The sequence below is a fragment of the Panulirus ornatus genome, chromosome 59 (genome assembly GCF_036320965.1).
Source record: "Panulirus ornatus isolate Po-2019 chromosome 59, ASM3632096v1, whole genome shotgun sequence".
Classification (NCBI taxonomy): domain Eukaryota; kingdom Metazoa; phylum Arthropoda; class Malacostraca; order Decapoda; family Palinuridae; genus Panulirus; species Panulirus ornatus.
The window spans coordinates 9,988,987-10,012,855 of NC_092282.1; the positions used below are offsets into that span (position 1 = coordinate 9,988,987).

A 23,869-nucleotide genomic window follows, 5' to 3' on the forward strand; every position below is an offset into this window, starting at 1 on the left:
GTCAGGGTGATGGGGGGAGGGCTTCCTCCTCCTGCTGCTGCTCTCGCTCTCGCAAGGAGACGGATTGGCTCTATTTTCTTTTTTTTTTCTTTCTTCTCTTCCCCGAAGCAAAGCGCTTGCAAGCAGCTCTTTGGGTTGTGATTCCTTCACCTCTTCCTTGGCCTTGAAGGCTGTACACACCCGTGTGGAGATGTTGCTTGAAGGTAAAGAGGTTTTACACCACGTGTATATATATATATATATATAACCCCAAGCCTCATGGAAGATGGATATCCACAGCTAGACCGACTGAGCCAGGGAAAAACACACTCCCGTCACCTCACTAATGAGCCGAGCGGTCAGGAGCTGATCCGTACTGAGGTTGAGATGAGCTGAGGTGGGCTCAAGGGGGTTAGGACGGGGGTGTGGTGTGCCACGGTGGGGTTGGGGGGGTGGTGGAAGAGATGCATCAAAGCGGTGGGACGTCTCGTTTCAGAGGGGGGGTCAGTGAGGGAGGGAAGACCACACAGGTCAGAGGCTCCGGAGACGTCAGGCGAAGAGGCCAGTCCGGGACGGGGAGAGAGAGAGAGAGAGAGAGAGAGAGAGAGAGAGAGAGAGAGAGAGAGAGAGAGAGAGAGATTGACAGACAGACAGAGAGACAGACAGATAGAGAGTGTCTTGTGAGTGATCGGTACGTATATATATATATATATATATATATATATATATATATATATATATATATATATATATATATATATATATATATATATATGTCTTATAGGTTCACATATGATATACTCGTAGACTCAGCCGTATAGAAAGATACCCTTTTTTTTTTTTTGCCGGATCTTCATCCAATTTGCTTTGAAAAATAATGGCAAAGGGAGAACCAAGAGAAGACACACTGTCTTCTTAGCTCTGCGCAACAGTAGCCTTTGTCCTGGATCACAGACCTGTGTTACGTCTTTTGTAGTTAGCTACCTGATATATATATATATATATATATATATATATATATATATATATATATATATATATATATATATATATATATATATATATATATATATATTCGTCACTTTATGGAGACGAAGGAACAGCAGCTCAAAGTATACTTTGATACTTTTCCCTTTTTATTTTGTAGGGGGAATCTTTAACCTTTGGCCATCGTAAATTGATATAGAAGATTGGATAAGAAAAAGAAAATCAGAAAAGTATCATGCATTCCTCCAGCAAGTTCCAAGAAGTCACTCGGCCCAAAATTGAAATACTGGTGTTAAAAAAGGAATTTATGAAGATGACGACGATAGAAAGATAAAAAAAAGACATGAAAGATGTGAAGCGAAAGCACACACAGTGTAAGACCAACATGTCTCTCTCTCCCCTCCTCCTCCTCTCTCCGTTGTCGTGGGAAAGATGATAAAGTGACTAAAGCTAGACCAAATCTCAAGTTGACAATGCCATTGTGGGATCGCTCTGTATTGCCCCCATCAAGGAGCAGCAGCAGCAGCAGCAGCAACTTCAGATGCGAAATTCTTCCTAGTTCCGTCGTAATGATGTGCCATCCAGCGGCTCCCCCCACACCCCAGAACTGGCCCATGTGTCGCATCCGATACAGTGAATTAGCCTGATGTTGCCTGACCTGTAATGGCCTGCGCCATCGACCGTTAGCCCAGGCAGTTGTTGCGTGGTTGGTTAGCCAGACCATTTGGTTGGTCGGGCCAGCCTTGTGCTGTTAGTGGTGGACTGGTTGGTTGGTTGGTTGGTTGGTCGGTCGGGCCGGCCTTGTGCTGTTAGTAGGTGGACTGGTTGGTTGGTTGGTTGGTTGGTTGGTCGGGCCAGGCCTTGTGCTGTTAGTGGTGGACTGGTTGGTTGGTTGGTTGGTTGGTTGGTTGGTTGGTCGGGCCAGCCTTGTGCTGTTAGTAGTGGACTGGTTGGTTGGTTGGTTGGTTGGTTGGTTGGGTCGCTTTGGTTACCACCTGTACGATCACCGTTGCCAGGGTTACAGGGAAGGAAAGGCGAAATCTTTTGCACTATTGATACCCTGTCTCTCTTTTGGTTTCCATGGTGACGTGTGTGTGTGTGTGTGTGTGTGTGTGTGTTATATATATATATATATATATATATATATATATATATATATATATATATATATATATATATATATATATATGATTACATTTGTACCGTTTTCTATTAAAGGGCCCTGGTGTTACCCAGGTCCCTTTTCCTAAAGGCTCTTGCAGCCCAAGGCTGCGCTGCCCCCAGCAGCAGGGTAATGTAGACTCCTCTGGAGTGAGGATTCCTTCGACGAGGCTATACAGTGCTGCCAGGCATATACAACGCCGCCAGAGGTGACTTTGTGACAGGCGTGGTGTTCCAGGTGCCCAGAGTATCGTACCGCCGTGCTCAAAGGATGATTGCACACACACACACACACACACACACACACACACACACAGACACACACACACACACACACACGCTGATAAAGAGGGGAAAGGGCCAGAGAACAGTATCCCTGACGAGGAGGGAGACAGAGAAATCACCCGAGTTGATCACCGGAGCAGAACACTTGACTCGTGTTATTGCGGAGGGAGAGGGAGGGAAGGAGGGAGGGAGGGAGGAGGGAGGGAAGGAGGGAGGGAGAGGGGGAGGGGGGGCTAGATTGAACAGGACCCTCCTCTGTGTTCACTGACAGATGAAGGGCCAGAGAACAGAGAGAGAGAGATAGAGAGAGAGAGAGAGAGAGAGAGAGAGAGAGAGAGAGAGAGAGAGAGAGAGAGAGAGAGAGAATTCACCGGAAAATCCAGCTATGTACAGAATGAAACATGGAGAGTGAACAAGAGGGTAGAACAATGCGACTGTCCAACCCCCCCCCCCCCTCCTCCTCCTCCTCCTCACCCCGTTTTCTTTAAAGTAAGAGAAAAGGGGGGGAGGGAGGGTTGGTGTGGGTCGGAAGAGACCAAACACCGAAGCCGAGCAGACTGGGAGAGTGAATGGTGTATGGAGACGAGGGCATGATTGTTTGATCAGGTCTTGTGTGTGTGGGGAGAGAGAGAGAGAGAGAGAGAGAGAGAGAGAGAGAGAGAGAGAGAGAGAGAGAGAGAGAGACGTACAGACAGACAGAGACAAAGAGACGATCGCTGCAGACTGCATTAGCCTTTCATATGCCTCCAGGGAGGCATTGCCTCTCGGCGTTCACTCGTGAAAACTGACGCTCACATTGAACCATGACGCTCACATGGATTAGACGTCTACACACACACACACACACACACACACACACACACACACACACACACACACACACACACACGGAATTAAACAAGAAACGTCTTAAGAAAATATGCAAAAAGAAAAAAGAAAAGTACTTCTGTGGCATAAGAGTGGTGGATGAATGGCTATATAGAATGACTGAGGACATGATTACTGCAGACGCCATACGTAGATTAGAAGTTGTATGGTTGCAGAGAATGTTCAAGAGGTGTGAGCAGCGGTGGGCCACGAGTGTAAAACTCCCTCCCCAGACAGTACAACTAGGTAATTACGCCCACTAACACACGTCGAACAGAAGAACGAACTGTTTACGTTCTTAGATGAGAACGTTCACGCGAAGACAGACCCGCTCTGTTAGCGAGAGGTAGTTCATAACTTTATCCCCGACGAAAATTCTTGTAGTTAGAATCGTCTTTGGGAATTTGGAAGGTTGGGAGGGGGGGGGGGAGATGCATTAATCTCCGGCCGGAAATTTCCAGAGATAAAGATTGGGAAAAGTTACTTCGTCAGGTCATGTTAGTAAGCTGATCATACTCTTAATGCGCCTTATTTCATTCCAATTCGTCGCTGATTACCTAGCTCAGATGAGCATCGTATTTTAAAGTATACGTCTCGACCCTACACATAATGTGGCCTTAAAGGAAGTCAAGTCTGTTAGGTAGATTTTAAGTCTGTTATCATACATAATGGTGAAGTTTAGCTCCCACCTTTTTGAATTGAATTTCATATCATGTCTTTGTACGGAATTGCTGGCTGTCTTCATCCGCTGTGCCCTATGGGTTTGATGGTATGGGATAGGCATCACCATGCTCGAGGGTCCATCCATCCCTTCCCTGCTACTGAGCGTAGCGCAGCCCTGGTGTTGCAGGAGCCCCCCTGGAAGATAGGGGCACTTGGGAGTATCACTAGGACCCTTTCAGAAAGGGTTTGGTTCTTGGGGCAGCAGCACAAGAAAGGGGCTCTGGGTGGTAATTGAAGACGAATATACATCCTTCCTTCTTCGCCTTCTTCAGGTATCGTCCTGTCCTCTGTGATCTTCCTGTCCATCTTCGGCAACGGCCTGGTCTGCGTCGCCGTCTACACGGACAGAAACCTGCGCAAGATCGGCAACCTGTTCGTCGTCTCCCTGGCCATCGCCGACCTCTTCGTCGCCTGCGTGGTCATGACCTTTGCCCTCGTCAATGACCTGCTGGGGTACTGGCCCTTCGGTAGCCAGTTCTGCAACATCTGGATCGCCTGCGACGTGATGTGCTCCACGGCCTCCATCGTTAATCTGTGCGCCATTAGCCTCGACCGGTACATCCACATAAAGGTGAGTGGCGGTAGAGCTGGCTCTCTCTCTCTCTCTCTCTCTCTCTCTCTCTCTCTCTCTCTCTCTCTCTCTCTCTCTCTCTCTCTCTCTCTCTCTCTCTCTCTCTCTCTCTCTCATCTATCTATCTATCTATCTATCTATCTATCTATCTACCTATCTATCTATCTGTCTATCTACCTACCTGGCAATGAGTTTACATTGTCATAATACACGGTAGCATACTGTATGGAGGTACGGTATGACTCATTATATATGTGGTAGAATGAATTATGTTATCGTGTGGTGGAATGGTCAAGATATCACCTTATGATGTAGGATATGTTACATTTATGATATCATGTGAATCAGATATGATACATGATGGTATTGAATTGCATCATGATATCATTTCAAGTCCACAGAATGGTATCATATCAAGGTCACATAGTAATATCATATCAAAGTCACATTATGATATCATATCAAGGTCACAGAATGATATGATATCAGGCCAACAGAACGATATCCTTTATCAGAAACTCAGTAGTTTTTCTCTGCTGTGCAACTTGGTTTATTTGTTTCATTCATCAACATGCTGACCTTATGTGACCTTCTCCTGAACTTGATGTATCAACATTCCCCGGTGACCCTTTGTGTCTGGCCTTATTGCAAATTAATTCGTACAACTCCTTGTAACCTGGTAAAGCAGTTTTATACAACACCTTGTACTGGGGACTATGTATAGTTCCTTTGTTCATCACCTTGTATCAAGTACAAGTTAAACCCCTCTGTACATTACCTTGTACTTAGGTTGTCAGTAGGACTTGTCTGTACAAATTCATGTGCCTGCCAGATATTGTCCCTAGTAGAACCCCTTGTACCCATACCCCTTCCATGATAGGACCCATTGTACCAGGTACCCCCTCTCGTGCAATCCCTTGTACCAAGCACCCTCCTTAGTACAGCCCATTGTACCAAGTACCTTCCTCAGTACAACCCCCTTGTACCAGGTCCCCTCCATAGTACAACCCCTAGTACCAGGCCTATTCCCTTGTCCAACCCCTTGCACCAGGTCCCTCCTAGTAAAACCCCTTGCACCAGGTGCCTCCTAGTACAGCCCCTAGTACCAGGTGCCTTCCTAGCCCAACCCCTTGCACCAGGCCCCTTCCCTAGCCCAACCCCTTGCACCAAGCCCCTTCCCTAGCCCAACCCCTTGCACCAAGCCCCTTCCCTAGCCCAACCCCTTGCACCAGGTACCTCCTAGTACAGCGCCTGGTCTCCGCAGGACCCGCTGCGCTATGGTCGCTGGATGACCAAGAGGATTGTCACCATCTCCATCGCCGCCATCTGGGTCCTGAGCGCACTCGTGTCCTTCTTGCCCATAAGCCTGGGCCTCCATCTGCCAGAGACGCTGAAGGACACCATCGTGAGTTGTGTCGTCTGTGTGTTTATATTAAGTGTGTGTGTGTGTGTGTGATTACCCTTTTGCCCTGTTTGTATCGTGCGGGGGGAGGGAGGGAGTTTTACACTCTTGGGTCCCCACCTCTTTCACTTACTCCTCAATCGAACATCTTCGTCGGTTTCTATACGCTGTCCACAGTCATGATATCATCATTCGTTCTTATCCCATTCATCCTCAAGTCTCGAGCTATGAAAATTCTTCTTGACATCTTCTCTAACAACTTTCTCTCTTGATTCCTTGTTGTGGCCTTTGAGAAACGCTACCTGTTGACATTCATCAGGCCGGTTTGAGAACTTACAAAAGGCTGTGGGTAGGTCAGCCCTTACTCTTCTCTCTTCCTTTGGCTGACAAACGTAAGATCTCTAGTCTCTATCTATCCATGTTCCACTCCTTCGGCACTTTACCATTTCCCACACACGTCCCGTCAAATGCCTCTGTATACATACACACACATCCATCCTCACCACACAGGGTAATGTGTACGTGTGTCTGTGTGTATTTCTGTGTCGCTCTCGTCCCTCCACCTACCCACTCCACCCCAGGTCACGTGTCTCTGACGCCCTCCCTCCCTCCCCACACCACGACAGGTGGAGCCGCAGCAGGAGCAGTGCGCCCTGGAGCTGAGCGAGATCTACGCCGTGGTGTCCTCGTGCATAAGCTTCTTCCTGCCGTGCTGTGTCATGCTGTACCTGTACGCCAGGCTCTACCTGTACGCCAAGCGCCACGTAGAGTCTATCAAGGTAAGGGACGTGCAGGAGGGTGCCCGGGGGGGCGGCAGCGGGCAGAACCGAAGCCAGGTGCTGAATGAAAGAGTAGGAAAGAGAGGGAGATGATGCGTGAGAAGGAGAGAGATAGGAGGAATAGAGAGATAGGAGGAATAGAGAGAAAAGACTGAAAGGCTCAGGAAGATGAGAGATGTAGGATAAGAACGGAAGTACGTAGCAATACGCCAAGAAGATATGGTACATATGAGAAGTGACGGTGGAGGGGAGGAGAGAGAGAGTCAGTGAAAGAAAATGAGAGGTGGAGGTAGAAAATGGGAGAAGACAGTTGCTAGCCAGTCATTCGTCGAGGACAAACTTCCTAAAGTACTTCGAGAAGACGGTCGTGGCGGAGTGTGTGTTGAGACACTTGATGGTGTGAGTGTCTCCAGGTGCTTTATGTGAAGTCCCATAGTCCAGAGAGTGGGATGATGTATCCCGTGTTTAGGACTGGGTATCCCATGTGTAGCATGACGCATCCCAGGTGTGGGATGTTAATCTATATTTCATCACACACACACACACACACACACACACACACACACTCTCATATTTACACTCTTCATGCATACATATATACATACATTCATGTATATGTACGTATATATATATATATATATATATATATATATATATATATATATATATATATATATATATATATATATATATATATATATATATATATATGTGTGTGTGTGTGTGTGTATATACACATACACACATGCACTCACACATCCGTGCATCAGTACACACGAAGAGGAAGCGTCCAGTGAGACAAGAGGACTGAGTGATCATTAGGACCCCAGACAGACCAGGAAAACTGCGGAAGGTGATGGAAAACGCCTGAGGGAAAGCAATGTATGCAAATTCAGACATCGAGTGGCGATAGAAAGTAAACATCTGGAATTCTAGGATCACACGAGGAGGAGGAGGCGAGAAATACATACACCTGATATAGTTAGCGTTGTGGAGACAGAAGGTACAAGAGAGAGAAGATCTCATCTGGTCTCTCTCTCCCAGAGGGAGACATGGTAGCAAGGAGGTGGAACGGGAGACGAAAGAAGACGAGGAGGATCGGCCCATTTGATCAGCGAGGTCCCTGAATTTCGGGAAATGCAGGAAGATGACCCATCCAACCAACACACAATGGGGGAAGAGTAACGAGTAAGGAATAAGTGCATGACGGTGGTGTCAACGTACATACAGAATCTTGAGAAGAATTTGAATGAAATTTTGACAGTCAGGGAATGAAGAACGAAGTCATTGAATGAAGAACGAAGTCAGTGAATGAAGAACGAAGCAGAAGGCAGTCTCCCTGTAATCCTCCCTCCAGGCGTTACTACACCTTTGATCGCATCAGTTTTTTTTTTTTTTTTCATGAATCCATCTTTTTTTTTCATCCGCCTTCACTCCCTCCCCTTCCCTCGAGCACCGTGGCTTTGAAATGAACGAAGATTTTTGCCGTCCCCCGAATTATCCACTCTCGCAACGAAGTCTTTTACGGCTCCGCTGTGTACACACCTAGTGTGTGGGTTTGTGTGTGTGTGTGTGGGTGGGTGGGTGTGTGTGCAGTGTATTTATAGATGTATGTATGTATAGCCTTTGCCCCTCGCGTTTAATGTACGATGGTCAAAAAAAAAAAAAAGAAAAGTCTTGCCTTGGTCATTAGGGCATCTCTGGTCGTGTTTATATAGTGTGTTTGTTCCCGAAATAAACAGTAATGGAATCACACACGTGACACTGTATTTAGCTGATCACACGTTGGTGTGTGTTTACAGGAATATGAAATACCTAATAAAATACTGGCTTACTATTAGATGTTTCGGTATATATATATATATATATATATATATATATATATATATATATATATATATATATATATATATATATATATATATGTATATATATATATTGGTTCGTCCCTTCACATTCAGTTACCTCTACAGTTTCTATTTTATCAATCTTTCACTATCGAAGACTTTGCTAATGTGCCACAGACACAGTGTGGCACAGTCGTCCCTCACTCTCCATCATTTCCACCTTGTCTTCGGCACTATTTTCTTCTCCCTCTTCTTGTGTTCTCTCGCCTGGGACACTGCTTCGTCCCGTGACCCCTACGAGGTTCTCACGTCCTCTCCCCAAGGCGCTGGTGTGACTTGACTAAGCATTGTCCTCTCCCACAGATACTAATAATGTGACTCATGACCTAGTCTTGTCCTCTCCCCCCGAACACCGAAGCGTCCCGTGAACCCCGAGCCTCTCTCGTCCTCTCCCGCAGGCTCTGGTGCGTCCCGTGACCCTAGGGTCGCTGGAGGGGGACACGTCGCGCCCCAAGAAGGTGGCCGCGCCGTGCCACGTGTCTGAGTCCAAAGCGGCCACCACGGTGGGCATCATCGTGGGCACCTTCCTCACCTGCTGGGTTCCCTTCTTCTGCGTCAACATCGCCCACGCCTTCTGCCAGGGGTGCATCCCCGACGTCGTGTTCAAGGTGAGTGAGTGAGTGAGTGAGTGGGACGGAGTAGGGTGGCGTGAGAGAGGGGGAATTAAGGTGAGAGGGAGAGAGGGTGATGATGATGGAGAGGGGTGAAAGGGGGTGGAGTTGCTCCCAACCATCGCACATAGATTCAGATAGAGTAGTGGTAAGGGTCTCTCTCCTCCTTCCCTCCCTCCCTCCCTCCCTCCCTCCCTCCCTCCCTCCCTCCCAACCATCGCAGTACATAGAAATAGGTTAGTAAACAAGAGGGCTTCTCCCTCCCTAGCCAGCTACAACCATAGATGGCGTAGGGATAGTACACTAGGAGGCTCCTCCCTCTTTCCCTCCCTCTCCACCTACCACCATAGATGGAAACGGGATAGTAAATAAGAAAGCTTCTCCCTCCTTCCCCCCCCAATCCGACACCATAGATGGAGACAGGTGGGTTAAAAGCACAAGGCTCCTGTGCTAACTAGACAATCCTGGTTCGGCGCCGTACGTCACCACACAAGACCATCGTCTCACAAGTTACCTGTTGCACCTCAGAGCTGCCTGAACATTCCTCGTGCTCTGTGACGGATTTTATAGCTATGGAAGAATATCGTATGAGGTGCCTGCTCCCCCTGGCGCTGACACCAACCACTCCGGAAAATTGCTTTGTTCTCCAGTGTACAGGCAGGCATCTCTCTCTCTCTCTCTCTCTCTCTCTCTCTCTCTCTCTCTCTCTCTCTCTCTCTCTCTCTCTACTCTCTACTCTCTACTCTCTCGTGATCACTAGCAAAAGCGGAACAGGTACTGAAGGGAATACAAACTAGAGTTAGATATTCCATTACCGTTACAGAGAGTGGGCCGAATGAGAGTATTAGAAAATGGTCCAAAAGACATACGGAAAGACTTAGACACGATTCTTAAATGGACAGAGGTAAACGTGATGGATTTTAACGAAGATGAATATGACTAAAACAAGTCACAAAACGATTAAGCGTACACCGATAACGTCTTCTAAAGGCACGACAAGAGGAGAGATTAAATTGGAAAAACATACCTTAGGCGTCATCAGAAATGGACACAATGAGAAGTTAGCACTGATTGAGCTAAGTAATAAGTGGTATGATTATGAGATTCTCCACAACAAGAAACAAAAGTATTGGAAATGATGTTTGATGTGTACATAAGAAGCAGAGTGGACTACCGCTGTGTTGTATGGTCGCCAACCAAAGAGATCTGAAAGTAAACAAATTCGATTCAATTTCAAAGCACACGCACAGGTAAGATGAAGGGAATGGAACTATTTCATCCACCGTAAGAAGCCAAAAAAAAAAAGACTCGAGCTTAATAGCCTTAAAAGAAGAGATAGGTAGATAAATGTTTGAACACGACAATAGATAGGTAGATAAATGTTTGAACACGACAATAGATAGGTAGATAAATGTTTGAACACGACAATAGATAGGTAGATAAATGTTTGAACACGACAATAGATAGGTAGATAAATGTTTGAACACGACAATAGATAGGTAGATAAATGTTTGAACACGACAATAGATAGGTAGATAAATGTTTGAACACGACAATAGATAAGTAGATAAATGTTTGAACACGACAATAGATAGGTAGATAAATGTTTGAACACGACAATAGATAGGTAGATAAATGTTTGAACACGACAATAGATAGGTAGATAAATGTTTGAACACGACAATAGATAGGTAGATAAATGTTTGAACACGACAATAGATTGGTAGATAAATGTTTGAACACGACAATAGATAGGTAGATAAATGTTTGAGCACGACAACAAATTGAAAAGGATAAAGGATAATATTCTGAATTTATAACCCTCTGGGTAAAGAGGGTACATAGAATAATCAAGTCTGCAGGAATATAATGGAATAGACCAGAAAAAAGAAGTACATCGAGCCAAAATACACGAGAACCTTGCCAGAAAAGCTGGAAAGATTGTGTGTTGTACTACCAGGAGAAACAGGAAAGATTTACGGATTGACAACACATGTAAAAGTAAACTTGATGCATGGTGCAAGCCAGCATCATTCACCAGGTATGACATTCGGTGGGCGCTACACGCTAGCCCTCGCCTTGCCCCATGTCAAAAGTTAATGGATGAATGTTCATACTCACCACCTTCTTCTTCCACTCTCTCTCCTCCAGACCTTGACGTGGTTCGGGTACACGAACTCCTCCTTCAACCCCATCATCTACAGCATCTTCAACCAGGAGTTCAGAGAGGCCTTCAAGAGGATCCTCACCTCTAAGTGCCGGCCGTGTTCCTCCTGCTGCAGCCAGGCCTGCTTCAGCGACCCCATCGGGTTCTCTCCCTCTCCACCACCCCGCTATTGCTGCGGCTGCTGCCTGCTGGAGAAGTGAGTACCACCACCACCCCATGGGCCACTGCGTGGTTCGTGGTTCATTCATGTGGTCCATAGTTCACCAAGTGGTTCATGGACCGCGAAGGGATTAATGGTACTCTGTGTGGTTCATGATTCACTGAGTGATTCATGGACCGCTGATTGCTCTATGGTCCACTTAGAGGCTCGTGGACCACTGGCTGGTTCATGGACTTTTAAAGTGCATTGTGGGGTCCACTAAATGGTCCATGGTCCACAGAGTGGTTCATGGAACACTAAGTGGCTCATGGTTCACTGAATGGTTCATGGTCCATTGCTTGCTGGGAAGTGACCCAATTCATAGTTACTTTTATTGATTTGTTTTCATTGATTGTAATTATTATTGTTATTATTGGTATTATTATTGTTATTATTATTATTATTATTATTATTATTATTATTATTATTATTATTGTTATTATTATTATCATTATTATTATTATTATTATTATTATTATTATTATTATTATTATTATTATTATGACTGACGTTGTTGGGAGTATACAGTGCAGGAGAAACGCTACTAAATGCATTGGTGAGTCTGTATTGAGAGAGTATGGTGTGTACTCGAGGAGAAAGGAAGGAGGGTGAACTATCCTAGATAGATGTGCGCCAAGGGTGTGTGCTGCCACCATGGCTGATTCATCTGTTCATGGATGAGATGGTGAGGAAGGTCAAGATGTAGGTGTTTCAGGGAGTTGTGTGGGTCTACATTATACTGGAGGTAGTGGGTCTTAGGATGTGATAGCAAGGACAGTCTGCTTGAGAGATCTGGCCGGGATGTGTCGAAATGGTTGGGGCATGTGGAGAGGATGAGTGAAGAAAGCCTAAGAGGATCTTCGTGTCAGATCTGGAGGGAGGAAGAGGGAAGGCGGCACTAAACAAGGAGGTGGAATGATGGAGGCCCAAGGGTAACGGGGGTCTAAACATTCAAGAGGGTGTGAGGCGTGCAGAGGATAGAAAAAATTTTATGGATGTGGTGTATAGGGGTCGATGTACTGTGTATGGGCTGAACCATGACGTATGAAGTGGTCAAGGGGACACCATGGGGTAGTCTGTGGGCCTTGACTATAGATGGTGGACTCTGGATCCAGTCCATTAGACATGTGAGTTAATGACGAATGTGTTTGTCTGTTCCTTGCGCTACCTAACTAAGCCAGGAATAAGCTGTTGGGTACAAGAACAGTTATTATTATTATTATTATTATCATTATTATCATTATTATTATCAGTATTATTATTATTATTATTGTTATTATTATTATTATTATCATTATTATTGTTGTTGTTATTATTATTATTGTTGTTGTTGTTATTATTATTATTATAATTATTATTATTATTATTATTATTATTATTATTATTATTGTTATTATTACTATTATTATTGATGGTTTTATTATTATTGCTGTTGTTCCACTGCTGTTCATCATATTCTACACTATTTCGTATATTTTTCACCAGTAATTCCATACTTTTCCTTCATTTTGCATGGATATTATGCCAACGACCCGAGCAATACGATACATTAAGGGTTGTTATTTATTTAACTGTTTTTTACATTTATCTGTTTACTCATTTAACATTTCCCAAATAGGGTAGTACCTTTCCCGTTTTCTTTGCTCATATGACATTAATGTTGCAAATATATTTTTTCCACTATATTTTCGAAACCTGTAAAGTAATGCATATCAAAAACTCATGTATATATATTGCAACATATGTTGTTGAATTCACTAAGGAAAGCCTTGTTTACAATCTTTCTCCCCAATTAAGGAGTACCTTTCACCGTTTTCTTTGCCCATGATAACCTAAAGCAGAAAATAAATGTGGCCACTCGACATCTCATTGTCGAAAGCATCAAATAATGTTTTTCTTTTTATAAGATGTTATTCACATCCTATACGCGAAGAAAATTAGTGACCCTATGATTCGTTATATGTATTTCAGAGGATGCCAAACCCTTGGTAAGTAAGTTCATATTTAGTTGATAACCTTGGGGTAAACATTCTTGTAACTCGACCTTATGGCTATTTTTTTTTTTACCCCCTCACACTTAACTTTGGCCAGTCCATGTCAGCTCTTGAGTCGATGTGTCATGTAATCTCTATTGTTGTAAGGTCATTGCTAAGATTCAGGTCAGGGTCACGAATATAGTGTGTAGTTTTGATGAATTTTTTTTTTTTTTGAATTTGAAACAGTTGGCCTTCCCCTCCACAGACGACAAGATAGAAAACGAGTAGTAGGAGTCATTAGAAATTGTGGGAGGGTTGGGTTAGTTGAGTGTCACTGTGTGTATATACACCCCGATCCTTCCAGCCTGTGATGGTTTAACCTCCAGTGTATTTCAGGCCCTGTGAGGCTCTTGGTACTTCACTCCCACTGTGTATACTTAACTTACATGTTTTCCCCTCAAGCATACCTTTCCGCATCTCCTTCGTCGCCTAGCGCTTCCGTCTGTTCACGGGCCTTTTATGGTTAGTCTACCCTCCACTGCATCTGTGTGCGAACTCAGTTTACCCCACTGGTTCCCTTGGACGTCTCCACTAGTTTACTTCACTCATGAATAAGAGAGAAAAAATAAACTTATCTAGACATTCCGTTAAAGTTTATCTCGCAAAACTGACGTAAGTAGATTTGCTCCATCACGGAATCTCTCTCTCTCTCTCTCTCTCTCTCTCTCTCTCTCTCTCTCTCTCTCTCTCTCTCTCTCTCTCTCTCTAAGCATCTTGCATTTAGTCTCCCTCACTGAACCGTACGTTTCCCCTCACTATACATTAGTTTACCTTAGTCTCCTTCCATCTGTTTACCACCATCCTTCCCTCGATGGGTAAAAACCCCCCTTTTTTTCCCTACCACTCTCCATTAATTACTCTCTTGATGTACACGTCCCGCAACCCCCACCCTACCCCATGTGTCCCTCCGTCATTAACGCCTTTATTAATCAGTATCACTAAATTTTTCCCCCCTTCTTTTTTTTTTCTCTCCTGCGCCTTCTGCAGGAGCCGAGCGAGGAGGCCCACTGCGTCGGTCGCAAGGAGTAACGTGTCCAGGTGCATAGAGGTCCCCCGGCACCACCAGAACGGCTCCTCGTCCACGGCCCTGACGGAATACACCGTCCTGGACGCCTCGGCCACCCCGAGGTTCTCCCACGACCGTTCCAGGGCGTCGTCGGGAGAGCGCTGCCTCATCCTGGAACAGATCTCCGCCATCTGAGGGCGAGAAGGACTGGATCTCTGTCTTGGGAGATCCGGAAGGCTTGCGTCCACGACTTGCGAGGTCTGAGGAAGGAGAAGACGTACCCTCTTCGGTTGATCTAAAGTTCTGGAACATAGGATTGATGATTGATAATCCCTCCACACGCTTTCAAGGAGGAGTTAAAGTCACTTAACGGTGGTAATGACTTGTGGGGGTCTCAGGACCCACCTGGAGGGGGGAGAGGACGAAGACCTATGTTCTGTGAGGTCAAGAATGTAGTTTACATGTCCAGGTACACCGGCTCTTTATCCTCTCATAACTAGAATGTGTATACGTGCGTTTCCAATCTGCAGTAGACAGATCTATGTCCATTTAGGTCTGCCGGAGGTTCATTTTCTCTTAAATTCTGGAAAATGTGTATATATATGTATATACCTCATGTTCCCTCCTTGATCTGGAGGAGGCGAACATGTTGAGAGGAAGGAGCTATAGATATGCTTGTTCTCTAGGCTGAAAAGAGGCCTATGCATCTGTTCTCTGTGGGTATATTAACAGAACATCACATGATACCTAGAGCATATAGAACAGTTCGCTCTCTCCCTTGGCGAGAAGAAAAAGGCGAGTGTGTTTCCTGTGTTGCCTCCAGGTAGAGGAAGTAGAACTCCCTCGCGAGTGGAGTTGAAGGGACGCTGTCATTGTAAAGGATATACAGTGGCTTCCAGTTCATGGAAACACTAGTTAAAACTCGTGCCGGCTTCGGCTCACTGTGTGCGCGCGCACCGCCGCCCGCCTCCCTCCAGGTGGAGGCTACCTCCTCCTCCATCCTCGTTTACGCTGTCGTGTGGCTTCACCGGTAGACTATGAACCAAAGAAGACCACCTCGGCCGTCTCGCTGGGTCCCTCCGTCCTCGACCCTGAAAGCAAGAGGCCATGATGGTTCTCGGACCAGAGGATCTCGAGAGTCCTCGCGACGAGGACGTTTCACCTTCGTACACTCGAGAAACAAAGTCTTCACGACGCTGTAAAATATATGTATACAAGTTCGGTGTTGCAAGACAGTGGTCACTGGTTTCTAGTGAAACCAGAAATTCTGGCGAAACCAAGACTTGGTTTCGTTCATCCTAAGCCTGGGCATGAGAGGGACCTGATAACCCTTCAGTGGGCAGGAAACCTCTTCACTGTTTACATATGGTGATCAGCTCATATCAAACGCACAAATACTTGTATCATCATCTCTTTACGTGCCGTCATTACGATACAGGTGGCGGTGGCTAGGCTGCTGGTATTGGGTCATGATTTACTGTGCTGAAACTGAAGCTGAAGCGAAACTGAAGAGTGACTTGAGAAGATTCATCCAAGGAGGGAAAGAGCTCTTTTAAAACGAGGAAATGAATTCACTATTCAGTGCTTCATTAGATACATCTATGTCGCGGAAGATGTTGTGGTTATCAGAGATGAAACAAAATACAAGAACAACCAACTGGTGACATAAAAGAATGACGTTGAAGGGAAGAAATTCGAGAAAAATGATGTGTACGAGGCATCCCCCGTTTTCGTTCCTCCCTCCAACCCGAGCCACGTTGGGCGACTTGCTTGTAAACAAAAGTCAGCTGTTCAGGGAGGTGAGGGTCAGGTGGTGGTTGGGGGTGGCCTGCCGGCCATATCCTGCTGCAGACGGGGCAATAACCGGTAGCCATATGGTGGGAAGAACCTACCTCCAGATGGCTGCCTTACCTCACACCAGATGGCACGTGTGTTGATCTTAAGAGAGTTTTTGTTAAAGACGGTTAATTCAGACAGTAAGCCCTCGCGGGTCACGTAATCTTTCCCGTTCAAGGAAAAATACACAAGAAGGAAAACGGCCATGTATCAAGCAGGAGTGACTACGAAAAACTACTAAATGGCTCGGAAATATCAAAAAGCCGTGAGGGTAAAACGGTAGGAATAGAAATCACAGGAGACTAATCAAGAAATTTCTAAGATATAAACAATAGTAATGAAAGCGATTGAAATAGAGAAAAGAAAACGAATTATTAAAACTAAATTTTTAAACCTAAGTTGTCGGTTGTATGAGGAAAATGACGAAACGATTGAATACTTTATGTACATTGATGCAGACTTAACAACACACCATGGGAGAGCCAGTAAATTCAGACCTAAAAAAAAAAAACATTAGAAGAAAGAAAGAATTGGCCGACTGTGATAGGCCAGTGCAACTAATTGGCCAATTTCCTTCTTGATCACAGAGAATTAGCCCATAGACAATCCCTCAGGGGATGAGACTGACAATGATTAGGATGGAAGACTACACTCGATTGGCTGATCACTTCGTCACATTCATAGTTCCGTTGTTGATTGGTACAGCTGCTGCTGGGCAAAGTTTATCAACTGCCAGGGGTCGTTAAGAAGGCCGTCAACGACAAGACATGATTTACCAAACGAGATAAACATCTCATCCACGTGTTAAGGATGATTCAATTTACGTTAGAGGCACGTTGGAGTGTTTTCCCTGGGAGTTGAGGTGAGGTAGAGAGCGATAAGAAAGATAAGGCGGTGTTAACAACTAAAGGCCTTCACGAAGACGCATTAGGAACGGAGGAGGTTGTAGGTATGTGGGGGCCTCAACGGTGTCTTATGTAGTCACGCTGCGTGGTGGTTGTGGGTTGGTGTTTTGTGAGCGAAGAATGTATGTCCCAAGGTGACGAATCAAGAGTTTAGGAGAATTTATATGGAACGGTAGAATGTGTATGATCATTGACATAGGGTAAGTACATGGCAGGCGTCTTGTACCAACAAGTGAAGGCAGTTTTTAGATACGTACGACTTATTGTCTGAAAGTGTAGGAGAGAATTTGATGATATACTTAACACATCAGCATACTGAATATACTGAACACTTCAGTATACTAAATATATTGAACACTATACTGAACATATCAGTATACTGAACACATGAGTATACTGAACATATCAGTATACTGAATGTATTGAACAATATACTGAATATACTGAACACCAGTATATTGAATATACTGAACACGTCAGTATACTGAATATACTGAACACATCAGTATACAGGTATAGCGATGGTTCTCAGCCCATGTAAACAGAGCCTGGTAACCGCATGTTGGTTTTGACTTTAAAACGAAAATAGATTTCTTACATGTCATAAAGAGAAGAAAAAAAATATGATGTGACGGGATATCTGGAAATTATAGAACACCATTGTTCAGTGTATGATAACTGAATGTTTTATAATTGGAGGAGGAAAAGGAGTAGGATTAGCTGAGGATAAAGATGCCTATGTAACCCAATTACAGAATATTGATTATAGACTGTTCGAGGAGAAGACATTGTGGTGGCTGTGTGTATATATATACAGTATATGTCTTCACATGGACCTTGATATTTGATATGTAAGTATAAAATGCTCTTCCTATATAAGTGTACGACTTTCTCCCATGCTTTGTAAGTGAAGGTTATTTTCCATTTTCTATTCACTGGGATCTTCTGAGCGTTCCAGGATCATGTGATTGTGATGAGATAAGGAATGAATTAGGAAATGAATAAAGTATCTTGAAAAGCCGATATCGTGGAATGGATATCCGCAGTTAGAAAAAAAAAAAATGCGAAAATGATAAAAAGGCAAAGAAGGAGTTTGTATTCCTACACGCCTTAAGGCGATGGTGATAATCAGTACATAGTGAAGATATGAATACAAAGTCTATGGATACAAAGTCTATGAATACAAAGTCTTTGATGGTGATAACGATGTGATAGTGAGGTACAGAAGGCACTTCAGGCGCTCTGTGTGCTCGTCGAAGTATGTGAACATGATGAAGAGATGGTGATGGTATAGTGATGATGCTGATCACTCTCTGAGAAGTTATACATCACGGATGGTGATGGATAGTGACCGAAATTACATAGAGTGTTTATGATGACTTTCTGAGATAAGTCTATCAGGGACGTATGTATCACAGTGCAGTGGATAAAGACAACTCACAAATGAAGAAAAAAATAGAGACAGTGAACGCCATGGTGATAGTGTATGTGATAGTGAAGACATTACTAATGATGGTGATACGCAGAGACAACTGTACCCTATTACAGTGCACGGCCTGTAACCCACAGAGTCAGTAATGATACCAAATACATGTATTATAAGAGTTACCGTTTGGTTTTCAAAATGTATTTTTTGCTTTTATATGAATATATATATATATATATATATATATATATATATATATATATATATATATATATATATATATATATATATATATATATGTGAACAGTATTGGTCGAGAGGTAAGTTAGGCTCAAAATAAAGGCTTAGATTATAATTATTTGTTCATAATGCGAGTTTGTATTCAGTATTGTTGTGTGTGTGTGTGTGTATGTGTGTGTGTGTGTGTGTGGCTGAAGTATGACATGAGGAAACGCTGTTCTAGAGTTAAGAATAATTAATTCCATCCTTGATGACAAGAAAGAAAAGCTTAGATCATCATCGTATTTGTAGTTAGGATTCTAAGATGTGTTTTCTTCATTCTCACGTCATGTCTGCATTGGGTTATTCATCTAAATTCTCATACTTTGACGTCATTCATTACTCATGCTTCATCCGTGATAAAGGCATTCGTATTACTCATTAATGTGCAATATATTGTATAAGATCTCATATGTGGTGTACATATTCCTAGACAAATTGTGTTTGATTGGTCTACATAAGCTTTGTGTTGTCTGCATTACGGAATTCCACGTATATATATATTTTTTTTCTTTTCTTAACTAAGATTTTAACTCTTATATACATGATTTATAAATATGTATTAGCCGCCAGGTCGTATGCATTTATATATCAGTCTGTCTGTCTGTCTGTCTGTCTGTCTGTCTGTCTGTACGTATGTATGTGTGTATGTCTTTCTGTCTGTGTAAAACCTGTCCCCCTCCAAAAAAAAAATTAAGAAAAAGAGAAATGCTTCCAAAATGTTTTGCATTTTAGTTGTGGTTTGTAGAGATGTTTATTAGTGGGGAAGAGGACAAATTATAAATAACCCGTATTTCCAGAATATATGATTTTATATTTTTTACTTTTCAAGATCATATATATGTACGATAACCTTATGTACAATAACCTGTTGGTGTCCAAATATTTTTTTTTCTATCATCTTCTGTATCATAAACAGATATTTGAACACACACACACATATATATATATATATATATATATATATATATATATATATATATATATATATATATATATATATATATATATGCTAGCTTCTTAAACTCCATGGGATTATTATTCTATGATATATGTTATCTTATGATTCGTGTCTTTTTCTGTCATGAATACTAATAAGCCACGAATGAATGATAGGTCTTCCCATTACTCATTTACAGTTTGAAGCAGATTTGTTTAGTATTATTTATGTGCCACTGACATGTAATATTTTGTTTCCCTCTGAACATTTCGTAGAAAATTCTGGCAGATGTCGAAGATCAGATCTTGAGGTTTGATTGATAGATTGATAAACCATATTCATGTTGATTGATAGATTGATAAACCATGTTTATGTTGATTGATAGATTGATAAACCATATTCATGTTGATTGATAGATTGATAAACCATGTGATGCATTAAGGAAAAGATTTGCTCTTGTTGTAATGGAAAGATAATGAAACAGTTATGGACGCTCACAGTTATTATTATTATTATTATTATTATTATTATTATTATTATTATTATTTTTATTATTGCTTCCGATGAGTTATAAAGTTTATGGAATTTCATCACCTCTCCTCCTCCCCCATCTCCCTCAACTGGGTTAACTGTTCCCAAATTAAACTGCTTTTAAATGTTTCACTAATTTTGTATATAAAGATATGAAGAAATATATATATATATATATATAAGGTATGAGACAGGCATGTGTCTGTAAGCCATGTGTGATTCCACTCCTCATATATTTTGTTTATTTGTGAGTGCAATATATATATATATATATATATATATATATATATATATATATATATATATATATATATACACACACCAGATTCTTATAGGTTGTAGGCCATACTGCCTATATATGTATATTGGTAGTATGCCAATAAAGGATACAATATTGTGGTCAGCTGGTTGAATCTCAAAAACACTCGGGAAGGTCACTTCAGACTCAGAACATACACTCACATGCTCAGAATATATACCATTACTGAGACGCACATAAAACTATAGGTTATCACCCTCCTTAAGTTTATAGTTAAGGTTTTTTTTTTTTTGAGCGCATTTGCCATCAGGATAGAATGGTTGTTAAGACAAACTTAGGGTTTTGAAAGAGGGTAAAGAAAACGAGGATTTGGGTCAGTGACTTTTGAGTGTATGTTTTGACCTTTGAAGGGTTTCTTCAGTGACCTGTGTGTGTGTGTGTCACACACTCATCTCAAAGTGTGTCAGGCATTTTATATAATACATCTGTTGTATATATGTTGTATATAATAGTTAGAATATTTATTTTTGTGTACTTGTATAGCAAAATAGTGAATGTTATTATTCTCTCATTGCGGTGAAATGGGATATATATATATACACACATATATATATACATGCTATATATTTTTTCTCTCCCGTTTTATTTCGTTACTAATTTCTGAGTGTAAAAGGCAGGTTCTGTGTAGATTGAAATCATTGGGCGGGAAAATATACAAATATATGTATATATATAGATGGCAGTACGATCATTTCTTGAACGATCGGTGACGTCATACGCAAATGACGCTCAAAAACACACACGCTCAAAAACCGTTCACGGAAACATACAGGCACAGGAGAGCGAATTCTCAATTGATGTTTGAATAACAAGAAGAACAACAAAAATAACAACAAACCATAGACTTGAAAATTAATTAGATATTGGAAAAGGTATTATGGGTCGTCATAATCTACTGTCTTATTTTGAATTTGTAATGAAAAAAGAAAAAAATACAATCCATAACATAAATTGTATCACTATTGTTGTATTATGATTTTGGCTGTCTATTTCGCTCTATTGATTATCAGAACTATGGCTTCGATCTCTGATGAATATACGCGGCAAGAAAGAATTTGAATAAATTAGAATAAGATGAGACCAAGATGTTACTTACAAGTTTGAACACACTAGCGATATAGATGATGAGAATTTTCCCATCATTGTCAGAGCGTTATTTTTCACACAACAGTGAAAGAAAAAAAGGAAAATTTTATATAAACTGTTTTTACGTATGTTTTATTTTACTCCCTCTTTCTAGAGAACAATTTAGTAATTGGTCTGTATCCTGCTCTAGTCTAGTACATGTAATCACTGTAATTTGCCATGTGAAATATTTCACTTTAATTGCCACTTGCTCACACTGATTTTATTTTTTATAAAGCAAATTTGTGATTTGAGTTTCTTTTTTTTTTTTTTTCATCTGATTAGTAAGATGTTGTCGATGTGGTCTTATAAGAATAAACCTGTTTTAACTATGAATGTTATTGTCTTGGTCGATGTCTTGCGTGAAGAGCTTAACTGACGGACGGAGTTAAAAGCCCCAGGCCTATTGCAATACCCCGGCAGTTCACGTCAGCAATCTGACCTCTGATATATATATGTATATGATACAATGCTCCAACAGCCAGAATCGAACCCGGGACCGCCTGCGTGGCAGGCGGGAGCGCTAATGCTAGGCGATGAGCGCTCCCGCCCGCCATGTAGGTGTCCCGGGTTCGATCCTGGCTGGTGGAGGTTTGTATGTTCGATGAAAGTGCGCGTTCATATGCACTTTCTTCGTATATATATATATATATATATATATATATATATATATATATATATATATATATATATATATATATATATATATATATATATATTCAAACAGCTTTTTCAGTCAATGTTATTATATGTTTGAAAGCTAAAGCTGTGTGTATCTGGGAGTTATATCGGCTCTTGTGCAAGATAGGCATTAAGTGGTATGGGCTACAGGGAGCAATCTGATGTTGATCACTACGTGTTGGCCGTATGTATTAAGGGCTGGAGGGTTTAGGTTCTCATCGTGGGACTCGCGAAAAATGCTGTCCTCTCAGAGTGAATGATGGGTTCTCAAACCTGGTAATGACCTGTGAGAACCAGGTGTAACCTGTTAGACGCAGGTGTGACTCGTTGCATCCCGGTAGGGCAAACTAGACCTCCTTAACGACCCCGCTAGATGCAAGCGTGACCTGTCACAGGTAATATTGGCATGTCAGACTGGTGGATGAAACCTGTCGCACCTGATAATGGGCTCACAGGTCAACTAGTGACCTGTCACACCTGTTGATGAATTGTAAGGTTGGAGATGAGTTGTTGTATGCTTTATGTCAACAATAATGACCATGACAAATAAACAAGGATGTTTTGCAGCGTTTTTTTAGTATCCTCTTATGAAAATTATCAGGTTGTATTGATCAGGGGAGAGGAGTGAATGGGTTCAGAACACGATAATATGTACGTGATTATAATATATAAATGTACTTATATATATATATATATATATATATATATATATATATATATATATATATATATATATATATATATATATATATATATATGCACCAGGACTTTCAGGTATTCATTTATCGACCAGCCCTAAGGGAAGGATGAACAACTGAGATTGGCTGTGGGCTAACTGCTGCGCTCAGGATTCGAACCCATGCAGGCGTCATCCTGGCGAGCTCGTACTGACTCGTGGCCAGTTGACATTGACGGCCTTTGTGACCCCGGCAGCTGATAAGCCTAAAGCCTCAATTACTAATTCAAACAACACGGCTGGGAAGGAAAGGATGACCCGTGTAGAGGTAAGGTTCCACGCTAGGTTGAAACACACGGGCCTCTGTGGTGGAGTGGTTAGCGTTGGGTCAGCAAGGAACAGTGAGACTCTTATATGTTCGAATCCCACAACCAACCCAAGTGTTCATCCTCCCCCTCGTGGCTGGTCGAC

At 42.4% G+C, this 23,869-nt stretch overlaps 1 protein-coding gene across 3 annotated transcripts in view; it reads left to right on the forward strand.

Annotated features, from left to right (window-relative positions):
* Positions 1-23,288, forward strand: part of LOC139767193 (dopamine receptor 1-like) — a 454,968-nt gene extending 431,680 nt beyond the window's left edge. For 2 of the 3 annotated variants that reach the window (XM_071696308.1, XM_071696309.1), the window contains exons 4-9: positions 4,275-4,573; positions 5,838-5,978; positions 6,602-6,754; positions 9,060-9,269; positions 11,424-11,635; positions 14,662-23,288. In XM_071696308.1, the coding sequence (XP_071552409.1) occupies positions 4,275-4,573; positions 5,838-5,978; positions 6,602-6,754; positions 9,060-9,269; positions 11,424-11,635; positions 14,662-14,875 (1,229 nt within the window). In that variant the 3' untranslated portion in view covers positions 14,876-23,288. Of the gene's footprint in view, positions 1-4,274; positions 4,574-5,837; positions 5,979-6,601; positions 6,755-9,059; positions 9,270-11,423; positions 11,636-13,609; positions 13,627-14,661 lie in introns of all 3 variants that reach the window. The other variant, XM_071696311.1, reaches the window with a different exon arrangement.
* The last annotated feature ends 581 nt before the right edge of the window (positions 23,289-23,869 follow it).